Here is a 9,854-nt window from a genome sequence, read left to right as displayed (position 1 = left end):
TTTCAGCCGTTCTGGTTAGGTGATTTGTGTCAGTAGCCCACCATTTTACCGCATCCATAGACTTCCTGCTTTACTGGACACTGCTGTTTGGGGGTATGGGTTTACTTGAAAGATGAAAGCATGAGATTAGCAAAGGGTATGTGTTTTCTCATAGTTGCATCCTATGAGTTTCCCTACAGCATCTTCTCCATCAGATACATGACGCTTAGGAGGTAGGACTGTTTTAGTGTTTTTGGTCAATAAGATTTTGTAATTAGGCCCATCATAATTATCAGCACCAGGCCCACTGGGCTCTTAATCCGGCCCTGAGTCTCTCTTTTATTAGTGGGCTGGACTGGGGACACAATATATCAATCTCATGGTCAAGAAAAGGGACCCCACAACTCAGTCATGTCCCTGTGAGTTATATTTCACAGTGTGCTATCATATCGCGCACTATAGTATTTGAAAACATTGTCTGTCCTTTGAAATACCAGGAAGATGACAATAAATATAGACATATATGATATTTTTATTTTCATGCAATACCTCAATATTTACAGAGAGTGAAGACTCGGCCCTGTCAGTTCTGCTAAGTTCAGGCAGGTACCCTGCGTTACTCATTGACCCACAGAAAGAAGGTATTAACAGAATAGTAAATTGCTTTATATTAATTGTTAATTCTGCAGACAGTTTGCCGATCTCAGGGTAGTAATACTTATGGAGACGTTATGCATCCAAGAAAATAATAAAAAATAATAGAAGTATAAAAATAATATTATTAATGTCCAATTATTTTTTCCGTGAGGGTACAGCTAGCTTTCACTGGTCTTTAGGTTTGTACAGGTACGTCGGAGTTGAGATTACAAGGTTAGACATTCCGTCCAGGTTTAACCAGTTCAGGCCTTTCCTCCGATATTTTGTTGTTATCTCGCCCCAACTCTGGGTACAGGAGAATTCAGTTAGGCCCGGTAATATTATTAGGGCGTCCGCTGTGGTTGGATATTGTAGAATGATCTTTGGGTTCTGGTAAATCACAGAGATGGGTTTCTGATGAGCGTTAAGAAGAGACCCAGACACAGAGCCAGGATGGCGTAGCTGGACTTCACGCTGGTGGCCCCGCTTTTGTTACACAGGTCAGTGCTGCAGCATGACACGGTACCCGAAACAATCAGAACATTCAAACTGGTTGCCTTGCAGTCGGACTCACAGGATTTGGAAATGGTGGCCGCAGACAGACTACCTGTGGGATTAACACAAAGTACTTTAACTCTGGGAGAGGGAAAGGGGAGAAAAGGAAAGGAAGAAAGTCTATGTTATGTTTGACTCTTACCGATTCCCCCAGAAACCACCGAGGTCTTGCAGTAAGTACTGGCTGCCGTGCAGTTGGTCGCATTCATACAGTTGGTGTTACTGGCCTTGCCTGTACACGTGTAACACTGTAATGCAAAGCCTAGAAATAAAAATGCCTAATGTGAGTTAATCCAGACGCAAACAAGGCAAACAGCTATATAAAGGGTAGTAGATACCTGGAATAGCCTTCCAGTGGGAGGAGTAACAGTGATATAGAAAGGGTAGTAGATACCTGGAATAGCCTTCCAGTGGGAGCAGTAACAGTGATATAGAAAGGGTAGTAGATACCGGGAATAGCCTTCAAGTGAGAGCAGTAACAGTGATATAGAAAGGGTAGTAGATACCTGGAATAGCCTTCCAGTGGGAGCAGTAACAGTGATATAGAAAGGGCAGTAGATACCTGGAATAGCCTTCCAGTGGGAGCAGTAACAGTGATATAGAAAGGGTAGTAGATACCTGGAATAGCCTTCCAGTGGGAGCAGTAACAGTGATATAGAAAGGGCAGTAGATACCTGGAATAGCCTTCCAGTGGGAGCAGTAACAGTGATATAGAAAGGGTAGTAGATACCTGGAATAGCCTTCCAGTGGGAGCAGTAACAGTGATATAGAAAGGGTAGTAGATACCTGGAATAGCCTTCAAGTGAGAGCAGTAACAGTGATATAGAAAGGGTAGTAGATACCTGGAATAGCCTTCCAGTGGGAGCAGTAACAGTGATATAGAAAGGGTAGTAGATACCTGGAATAGCTTTCCAGTGGGAGCAGTAACAGTGATATAGAAAGGGCAGTAGATACCTGGAATAGCCTTTCAGTGGGAGCAGTAACAGTGATATAGAAAGGGTAGTAGATACCTGGAATAGCTTCCCAGTGGGAGCAGTAACAGTGATATAGAAAGGGCAGTAGATACCTGGAATAGCCTTCCAGTGGGAGCAGTAACAGTGATATAGAAAGGGCAGTAGATACCTGGAATAGCCTTCCAGTGGGAGCAGTAACAGTGATATAGAAAGGGTAGTAGATACCGGGAATAGCCTTCCAGTGGGAGCAGTAACAGTGATATAGAAAGGGTAGTAGATACCTAGAATAACCTTCCAGTGGGAGCAGTGACAGTGATATAGAAAGGGTAGTAGATACCGGGAATAGCCTTCCAGTGGGGGCAGTAACAGTGATATAGAAAGGGTAGTAGATACCTAGAATAACCTTCCAGTGGGAGCAGTAACAGTGATATAGAAAGGGTAGTAGATACCTGGAATAGCCTTCCAGTGGGAGCAGTAACAGTGATATAGAAAGGGTAGTAGATACCTAGAATAACCTTCCAGTGGGAGCAGTAACAGTGATATAGAAAGGGTAGTAGATACCTGGAATAGCCTTCCAGTGGGAGCAGTAACAGTGATATAGAAAGGGCAGTAGATACCTGGAATAGCCTTTCAGTGGGAGCAGTAACAGTGATATAGAAAGGGTAGTAGATACCTAGAATAACCTTCCAGTGGGAGCAGTAACAGTGATATAGAAAGGGTAGTAGATACCTGGAATAGCCTTCCAGTGGGAGCAGTAACAGTGATATAGAAAGGGCAGTAGATACCTAGAATAGCCTTCCAGTGGGAGCAGTAACAGCAATATAGAAAGGGTAGTAGATACCGGGAATAGCCTTCCAGTGGGAGCAGTAACATTGATATAGAAAGGGCAGTAGATACCTGGAATAGCCTTCCAATGAGAGCAGTAACAGTGATATAGAAAGGGTAGTAGATACCTAGAATAGCCTTCCAGTGGGAGCAGTAACAGTGATATAGAAAGGGTAGTAGATACCAGGAATAGCCTTCAAGTGAGAGCAGTAACAGTGATATAGAAAGGGTAGTAGATACCTGGAATAGCCTTCAAGTGAGAGCAGTAACAGTGATATAGAAAGGGTAGTAGATACCTGGAATAGCCTTCCAGTGGGAGGAGTAACAGTGATATAGAAAGGGTAGTAGATACCTAGAATAGCCTTCCAGTGGGAGCAGTAACAGTGATATAGAAAGGGTAGTAGATACCTGGAATAGCCTTCCAGTGGGAGCAGTAACAGTGATATAGAAAGGGTAGTAGATACCTGGAATAGCCTTCCAGTGGGAGGAGTAACAGTGATATAGAAAGGGTAGTAGATACCTGGAATAGCCTTCCAGTGGGAGCAGTAACAGCAATATAGAAAGGGTAGTAGATACCTGGAATAGCCTTCCAGTGGGAGCAGTAACAGTGATATAGAAAGGGTAGTAGATACCTGGAATAGCCTTCCAGTGGGAGCAGTAACAGTGATATAGAAAGGGTAGTAGATACCGGGAATAGCCTTCAAGTGAGAGCAGTAACAGTGATATAGAAAGGGTAGTAGATACCTGGAATAGCCTTCCAGTGGGAGGAGTAACAGTGATATAGAAAGGGTAGTAGATACCTGGAATAGCCTTCCAGTGGGAGCAGTAACAGCAATATAGAAAGGGTAGTAGATACCTGGAATAGCCTTCCAGTGGGAGCAGTAACAGTGATATAGAAAGGGTAGTAGATACCTGAAATAGCCTTTCAGTGGGAGCAGTAACAGTGATATAGAAAGGGTAGTAGATACCGGGAATAGCCTTCAAGTGAGAGCAGTAACAGTGATATAGAAAGGGTAGTAGATACCTGGAATAGCCTTCCAGTGGGAGCAGTAACAGTGATATAGAAAGGGCAGTAGATACCTGGAATAGCCTTCAAGTGAGAGCAGTAACAGTGATATAGAAAGGGTAGTAGATACCTAGAATAGCCTTCCAGTGGGAGCAGTAACAGTGATATAGAAAGGGCAGTAGATACCTGGAATAGCCTTCCAGTGGGAGCAGTAACAGTGATATAGAAAGGGTAGTAGATACCTGGAATAGCCTTCCAGTGGGAGCAGTAATTTCTAACAGTGATATAGAAAGGGTGGTACTTGGAATATTCAGATGGTGGAAGTAGTAAAGATAAAGTGTTGCCAATTATTTACGATTTAGTACAAAATAAATAAACTGGCAGAGAGGAAGGTGGATGGAGTTGGTAAGGCTGAAAACCTTTCTGAATATCTCACACCACTGATACAATGTTACAGGTAAAGGCCAAGAAAGTCTGGCATAACAGAAATCGCCAGGAATTATATCATCACAGGCTAATCTGATGGAAATACTATGAATGGACAAAAACAGAATATGACAGCAAATCAAAGTGTCCGATCCTACCTGTCCCTGTGCAGAGGGCAGTCAGCAGGAAGATGGCTTTCAAGGTGTCCATGATGGGTGAATGAGGACCAGTGGACATATTGAAAGCCAGAAGCTTCTTATATAGGGGTGTTGGTTTCTACCAAGTCAATGGGATTTCCTGAATAGGAAGGGTTTTCCTGAATAGGAGACATGTTTCTGGGTGGGTTCCCCAGAAACATGTCTCCTATTCAGGAAAACCCTTCCTGAAGCTGCCTACCTGTTTATCAAGATTGTCCTGATGTAATTGTATAGAGACAAGACCATCATCCTCCATGGAGACAGAACGAGTATTGTCTTCTCTTTGATCCTAGGTGTGTCTGTTTCTCTGGGATAGAGATCTCCATAATGTAAGGCTGCCCCATGGGATTTCTTGTTAGACACTAGGATTAAGAGATTCAAACAAAACAAGTTTATCTTCTTAATATTGAAAGAACTCTGTGTGCAATGGTGGACATTATCTCCCCCCTTAACATGAAGGAAATTGAATGAGGTTACTGGGTGAGCCCCAGGTTGGTGTTAAATAAACTTGGGCTGCTTTACAAAAGGCTTGTTTACTTATCACGAGTTTGCTGGAAAAGTTATTTGTTGTTGAAGACCTGTTTCTCCAGTTCCTCCCTCGTTCCCCCCTCTAATAATATTGTTAAAGCGCTACGGAATCTGTTGGCGCTGTATAAAGGGAGATAATTCTAATAATAATAGAAAGGGTAGTAGATACCTGGAATAGCCTTCCAGTGGGAGTAGTAACAGTGATATAGAAAGGGTAGTAGATACCTGGAATAGCCTTCCAGTGGGAGCAGTAACAGTGATATAGAAAGGGTAGTAGATACCTGGAATAGCCTTCCAGTGGGAGTAGTAACAGTGATATAGAAAGGGCAGTAGATACCTGGAATAGCCTTCCAGTGGGAGCAGTAACAGTGATATAGAAAGGGTAGTAGATACCTGGAATAGCCTTCCAGTGGGGGCAGTAACAGTGATATAGAAAGGGCAGTAGATACCTGGAATAGCCTTCCAGTGGGAGCAGTAACAGTGATATAGAAAGGGCAGTAGATACCTGGAATAGCCTCCCAGTGGGAGCAGTAACAGTGATATAGAAAGGGTAGTAGATACTTGAAATAGCCTTCCAGTGGGAGCAGTGACAGTGATATAGAAAGGGTAGTAGATACCTGGAATAGCCTTCCAGTGGGAGCAGTGACAGTGATATATAAAGGGTAGTAGATACCTGGAACAGCCTTCCAGTGGGAGCAGTAACAGTGATATAGAAAGGGTAGTAGATACCTGGAATAGCCTTCCAGTGGGAGCAGTAACAGTGATATAGAAAGGGTAGCAGATACCTGGAATAGCCTTCCAGTGAGAGCAGTAACAGTGATATAGAAAGGGTAGTAGATACCTGGAATAGCCTTTCAGTGGGAGCAGTAACAGTGAAATAGAAAGGGTAGTAGATACCTGGAATAGCCTTCCAGTGGGAGCAGTAACAGTGATATAGAAAGGGTAGCAGATACCTGGAATAGCCTTCCAGTGAGAGCAGTAACAGTGATATAGAAAGGGTAGTAGATACCTGGAATAGCCTTTCAGTGGGAGCAGTAACAGTGAAATAGAAAGGGTAGTAGATACCTGGAATAGCCTTCCAGTGGGAGCAGTAACAGTGATATAGAAAGGGTAGTAGATACCTGGAATAGCCTTCCAGTGGGAGCAGTAACAGTGATATAGAAAGGGTAGTAGATACCTGGAATAGACTTCCAGTGAAAGCACTGATGGCTTATCTTGATATAGAAAACTAGTAGATACCTGGTATAGCTTTCCAATGCAAGTAGTGTAGGCTAGAGGTAGGTAGTAGATACCTGGAGTTGCCATTCAGTGGAGGTAGAAAAAGCTTACAGTTAATCAGAAAGGCTCTGGACCAGGGGTTCCCAAACCTTTTTGGTTCAAGGCGCCCTTACTATTTCAATATTTTTCCAAGGCACCCCAAGTCCAAATAATTTTTAGGTTGTATCTATATACAGTGCTGTGGCATATACTGGGCCCCTAATCTTGGGAGTGGCACTGGTAGATTATTTAAAGAAACAATCCAGGCACAATAACCACTACATTACGTTGTAGTGGTTATGGTGCCAGTAGTTCCGTAGTGTCCTCCCAGGGTAAGTAGTCAAACTGTTTAAGAACCAGGAAGATGACAATAAATATAGACATATATGATATTTTTATTTTCATGCAATACTGATACCGGAGAAACTGACGGAAGCAAAGCACAGAGAGATGGACACAGGTTTCTTCAGGAAGGAAGAGATTCTTTATTGGATCACCGATCGGGACTCAAAGGGACTAATGTCACCAAAATACAGCAAGTTCTGAGCCCCGGACAATAGTGCAGGCTCCTTATATAGGCACATAACTCCTCCCATATTAAGCTCCACCCGCACATTCTCTTGACCATTCAATAAAAATAAGAATTAACTTCCTGCTTGACCGCATGGCTTGTCCAGCACAATGGAGGAGGGGAATACTATATCCTGTATTCTTGCACATGCTCCGTACACTACTGATCGTATCTTGCCTCGTGCAACCAACTGATCGATACGTCAGCATATGCACGTACACATGCCACGTGGTAATCTCGGCCTACTAAATTTATTTTTACCGAGATTCCACCACATTCCCCCCTTTGATGCCTCTTGATATTTCACAATTACTTGAGGCATCACTTAACCTTGGTTTGCATACACCGCAAGTTACCTTGAACCAAACCAGACTTATCTTATGATGTGAATCTTCAACACTCATCTTCCTGCATTGGTTCTCCCTGATCTAGAGCCTTATATTTATAAATTGCCATTATCTGTGCTACAGCCTTCCTCTCTGCTATATTTTCTATCAGGCTTTGCACAGACCTAACTACTAAGGGTATAAGGCACGGCAGGAGTAGACACAACATTAAAATCAGTAGGACTCCACCTACCACTGCCTTGAGCCCTCCAAACCACTCATACCAGCTACCAAACCAGCTACTTGGATTGTACCCTTTCCATACCTGAGTAGGCACATGCGCTAGTTTAACCATATGGCTAGTAAGCTCAGCTATTGCTTTCCCTTCGTCATCTATTTGAAGACAGCAATTGCTCAGGTTAAACTTCCCACATACACCTCCCTCTACTGCCAAAAGGTAATCCAACGCTAATCTATTTTGGTATACTGCTGTCCTCATACTGGTATTATGCTTCGCTAGAAGATTGAGCGCTTGTGATGTTTCGTTAGTAATGATCTCACCCCTGCCTGTAATCTTATAATACGGTTGAGCATATAAATAGGGGTTCTATAACCAAAGGTACCATCCTCTGCCCATGTGGCTGGCCCATAATAATCTATAATACGCTGGGGAGGCCATTCATTATCTTCCCAGGCGCCTATCTCTATGGGTCCCCTTTTCTTCCTATGATTCACATCATACACTTTAACACCTAAAGTCTCACCTGTTTCAATAGGTAACAAGAAGAAGGATGGTTTGAGCATACCCAACACACATGCCCCTTCCCAGTCCTGTGGCAACTCCGAATAGGCTTTCTTACCACAGATCCAGTACAAATTTGCTGGGGCTCTCCAGTTAGATGTGATGGATAAATCAAACCACACATCCTTTAAATTGGTGTATCTAGCAAACGGGTTAGATGGTTCTGAGACATTTGAAGCCGACCACCAAGTTGTATTCTTTGTATCATTATCATAAGCTTTTTGCCCTAGACAAGTTAATTCTCCTACAGAAGTATTATACATCATTCCTTTCCTCGCTATGCAAACATAACCTATGATGGAGGTCTTTAATCTCCACTCAGATTTACCTCTAACACTCATATGATAATCGGCTTGTGTAGATATTAATTGGTCAACTGCCTCAGAACCGGACATTACCTCCTTTGCTTCCCAAGGCCATTGGTCTCCCATGTTAGTACCTCCACACACATAGCAGTTGGTAACATTAAGACTACCGGCAATACTTTCGGCTAAATCTATGAACAGGTTTTTAGCATTATGGGGGATCTTATTATCTATGCTCATCTCTTCATAAAAGGAGTGGTATACTTGATGAGTTTGGGAGGTTACCGTATCAGTCTCTATCCCTATAAACAATATTGTCCCAGGATCTAAACCCGTCCCATATATTTGAAACCCAAATAAATTACCATATTTATCTAAGAACTTGTCGGGGTTATTTATAAGTATATGGATTGGATTGCATTCCATAGACTTACAGTATGAACTAGTAGGCAACTTAGTCACAATCATGTCCTTGTTTGCTGTCTGTCCCCAAGTTGCCCACCCCACACAAGACCAATATGGGCAAAAGTTATAATCTCTATTTGGGCATCTAGGACTCACATACTTATTTTTACTACTGGGACAAATATATTTATCGTTAGACCCATACGTTCTCTCCCATCTAAGATCCCCACATATATTCCACGGCTTTCTACCACTTGATATCGCCTTACACGCATCAAATAGCAGAACACCTGAAGAATATACGGATTCTAATACTGTCTTGTTAATTAGGGTCCCCTGAGGATCTCCATTCCTGATAGTCAACCAAATTGTACAGGGTTGATACTTTGGACTGAAGCACTTAGGTTCTCCTACTCCTAAATGGCACACACTATATTCTATATTTAAGTATCTACATCTTGATACATCTCCTTTACATTCATATTGCGAATGCCAAATTAGGGTCTGGGATATATGGTTACCTGTTCTTGTAGTCTTAATGCATACCTCACAGCTAGGAGTGTCGGTACCTCTACCTTCCTGAATATAAAAATACACATAAATAAACATTATTATAAGCACATCTTTCGTCGTCATCCTCAGTCTTCGTCCGTGCGAAGGCATCTCAGCTTCCAGGGTGTAAGGGCTGCAGGGAATGGAGTTCTGCTCGTCTTCACAGGGGTCCCTTCGAGACTTTCCTGACTTATCACTCGTTGGTGGGTGGACAGGCTTTATTATGGCCTTCCCACTCACTTACCAAATCTCTGAAACAATAAAATTTGTAATCCACAAGGTTCCTCGTCACTCCGACTGAGTCGTGCGTTTTAACCGGATCTTGCAGGGATTCTCTGGATCTGCTGTAACTTGCCAAGAATCGACTGCTGCTGGTTTAACCCTGGAGTGATGTATCCACGGAGTCACTTCGGCTACTTTTATCGCTGTAGGGGTAGACAAAAGAACAACATAAGGACCTCTCCACTTGGGCCCTAACGGTACATTATTCCACTCTTTAATCCACACTTGGTCTCCTGGGTGGTAACTATG

General features: G+C 42.9%; 1 protein-coding gene across 1 annotated transcript; it reads right to left on the bottom strand.

Moving 5' to 3' along the window:
- Window positions 1-902: 902 nt before the first annotated feature.
- On the bottom strand, window positions 903-4,644 carry LOC134607687 (lymphocyte antigen 6E-like). Its single transcript, XM_063450230.1, has 3 exons — window positions 4,539-4,644; window positions 1,313-1,432; window positions 903-1,222 (listed from the first exon to the last, which is right to left on the bottom strand). Exons 1-3 carry the CDS (start codon window positions 4,615-4,617, stop codon window positions 1,014-1,016), a joined length of 408 nt encoding a protein of 135 aa, XP_063306300.1. The 5' UTR covers window positions 4,618-4,644; the 3' UTR covers window positions 903-1,013.
- Between the last annotated feature and the right edge of the window lie 5,210 nt (window positions 4,645-9,854).

This window comes from Pelobates fuscus, chromosome 4 (genome assembly GCF_036172605.1).
Source record: "Pelobates fuscus isolate aPelFus1 chromosome 4, aPelFus1.pri, whole genome shotgun sequence".
Classification (NCBI taxonomy): Eukaryota; Metazoa; Chordata; class Amphibia; order Anura; family Pelobatidae; genus Pelobates; species Pelobates fuscus.
Note: the sequence above shows the minus strand (reverse complement) of the source record. Positions and strands in the feature narration are given on the sequence as shown.